The sequence below is a fragment of the Gavialis gangeticus genome, unplaced genomic scaffold (genome assembly GCF_001723915.1).
Source record: "Gavialis gangeticus isolate Ggan-Ray unplaced genomic scaffold, GavGan_comp1, whole genome shotgun sequence".
Classification (NCBI taxonomy): Eukaryota; Metazoa; Chordata; order Crocodylia; family Gavialidae; genus Gavialis; species Gavialis gangeticus.
This window is the reverse complement of record NW_017729017.1, coordinates 2,564,165-2,567,108: the sequence shown is the minus strand read 5'-3', so window position 1 is coordinate 2,567,108 and position 2,944 is coordinate 2,564,165. Positions and strand designations below refer to the sequence as shown.

The following is a 2,944-nucleotide window of genomic DNA, read 5'->3' as shown; positions in this document are numbered from 1 at the left end:
TTAGATAAAAATGCCAAAAAGCCCAGCTGAAGCACGTGATCTGCCTAGACGCTAGGGGAGCTGGGTCAAACCAATGCAGTTCCTCTTCTGGGCATGTGCTGTGCTCAGGTTGGAGGCGTGCTGAGCTAAAAGTAAACACGGGGGGGAGGGGCTGTCCATGTTTGTTAGCGGCCTATGAGCTCATGATAAATTACAACATGCACTCTGATACTGGACAAGTATCAGAGCCAACACTGGTTATTGATAACCCAGGCTCAAACTTGGCAACAGAGCAAACATTGGGGGAGGACGGGGAAAATACAACAATTGCATACCTGATAAAAATGTGGCCAGAATGTGCTGATAGCAAGCTCTGCTTTCACCCAGCCTTCTGTAACAATCCCCGACACATTCCAGATGGGATTGCCCTGAGGTCCACCGTTAACCTTCACGTAGACATTCAGAGAGCCAGGGCTTGAACGGTCTCTACTGGACAGGTAGTAATGAAAGTCGATACAATGAGTGTCGTTTTCCTTCAAGGTAGGCAACAGCAAGTGAGCTTTCTGCCCAGATGCCCGTCCCGAGCTGTTCACCATCATGAAGGAACCTAAAGATAATGAGGGGAAAATGAAAAGGGAAGAGAAACACTTTTTGGTGTATTTTCAGAACAATTCTATCAGAAGAGTCAATGGTTCTACATGATCCCCCACCAACCAGAAAATAAATGGTTAATCCCAAGGAATTCAAGCCTGCTAGTTTACATTAGTGCTGAAGTGACAGAAAGAAAAGAGACAAAAATTACAGGGAAAAGATGGAAGTAGAGTTTGGTCCTGCTAACAGCTTCATAAAGCGTTCTTATTCTTATTTTTAAGTTTTATTCTATCAGAATTATGTAATCATCTGGCAGCAATAGTCATTATCAGCTCAAACACATCTTTTTGGTCTGCATTTCATGCTGTATACCTTTCTTCACTGATGTCATGTCCACAATAAAAAGAATGCAATGCACCAGATTCCCAGCTGGCATTATAGGGTCTTGTTACACAGTAATTTGAGTAGCTCATGCAGCTCTTAACACGTGTATTATCTACACGTTAACACTTTAAAGTTGGTCTAAGCACTTGTTATGCAGCTCAAAATTATGCCACTCCAGGGCAGGATTATTTATAATCTGCACTACCGATCTCCTGTTCCAGTTAACGTGAGGCCACAGATTTGCTGCACAAGTTGAAGTGCTCCAGTATCCCAGGATCTCTCATAACCCTGCCCATAGAACAGAGATAGAAGCCTATCTTGGTGCACTAGCCCTCTAGTGGCAATTCACAGCTACAGCTTCAAGTTCTGCCTATGCTCACCAGGCCTCTAGTGGCAAGTTGGTTGTGCAGGTGGGGGACAGTCAGGGAAGGTTTCTAAACTAAGCATGTGATGGCTCCAAGTAGCATTTGTGCGGCTCAGTGTAAGGCAGGGGTGGATAATTATTTTGGCTGGAGAGCCACTTAATGAGTTTTGGTGAGCTGTCGAGGGCCACAAGGGTAGCCCAACCCCTCAACCAGTGCCCCGCCCCCTGGTCACCACCTTGAGATTGGAAGTCCTGCCCCTAACCCCTGACCTTTGCCACTGGACATCCCTCTCCTTGCCCTGGAAATAACCTGGGGCGAGGGAAGGGGGAGGTTACCATCTTTGTAGCAGGAACTGAACTAATGTAGCTGATGTTAACTTAGCGTGCAATAATAGTGAAATGTAACCATGTTAGTTTTGTTCTGCAAGCAACTTGAAAACTTTATTTTGTATTTTTCTGCTTCACATAAGTGAATGAACTTTGCATAGTCTTTATGTCTGAGTGTGTATAAAAGGGTGCATGGTGAGAGAATGGCATAGAGATGGGAGAAGAAGATTTAACCATTTATGTAAGCAACAAGGGGCCAAATGTAAGTTACCAGTTAGTGAACTAATTAATGAATGGCTGAAGAATTTCTTTTAGGCCTAAGGCATAAGAAAGATAATGAGGAGAAGCAATGCACTCATTCTGCCAGATGGGCAGCAAGAACACTTTAAGGCTGAGATAAGCTGAAGACAAAAGAACTGCAAAAACAGAAGTTGGGTATGGAAAAACCCCAAAGCACTGAAACAAATGATGCTAATTTTTATAAAAGAAGGCTTTGAAAATGCCAAGTTGGGTGAGTCTTTTCTCTACTGCTGTTTCACAGGAGTGCAGATGCATCTCTTCACCCTGCTCCAAGCTGCAATCTTCAAAACATCATCATCTATTCAACAAGACCAGGGTTGGCCACCCTGGGCTGATATTAAGCAACTATTTCTGGTAACTATATCTGGTGCATGTGCAGATGGAATGGTTGTTTTGTGTATGTGCGTGCCTGTGTATAATAATGTATATAATGATTTGTGTGTGTTTGTATGAATGCTGTGTCCAAACTTCCGTCTAACTCATGTAATCAATAAACACAGTACCTTGCCTTATCCCCCTTTATAAAGTCTCGCTTTTTGATTTAGCAGTTGGTATTTTAAAAGTAACATCTTCCAACTGGGGAAAAAAACCCAAACTAAATTGTGTACTAAAATATACATTTTATTTCCAATTTTTTTTGTTCTGATTTGTGTGTGTTTTGTTGTGTATAGAGATGACTGCATAATAGCTCAAAATGAAGTCTTACTCTTGTATGTTGTGGGCATGGGTGGGTGGGTACGGGGGTTTTTTTGGTTGCTGTGGGTGTGTGTATGTGGGGCTGTGTGTGTGTGTGTGTGTGTGTCCATGTGTGTGGATGTGGCATTTGGGAGAGGGCACAGAGCTGGCCATCCTGGAGGGCAGCATGCAGTTCCTGGCTTCAGTGCTGGGGCTGCAGATCACAGCAGGAACCAACCCAGCCCCTGTGGTTTCCAGCTGGCCCTGGCCTCAAGGCCCTGCACTTCCGCCCACTGCCACTTCCCTCCTCCCTCACCCCCCACC

General features: G+C 44.3%; 1 protein-coding gene across 1 annotated transcript in view; it reads right to left on the bottom strand.

The window, feature by feature from the left end:
• The window catches only part of PTPRT (protein tyrosine phosphatase, receptor type T), a 1,137,038-nt gene that overhangs the window by 671,195 nt on the left and 462,899 nt on the right, over nt 1–2,944 (bottom strand). The window contains exon 3 of the mRNA XM_019513020.1: nt 315–586. Coding sequence (XP_019368565.1) covers nt 315–586 — 272 coding nt within the window. The remainder of the gene's footprint in view (nt 1–314; nt 587–2,944) is intronic.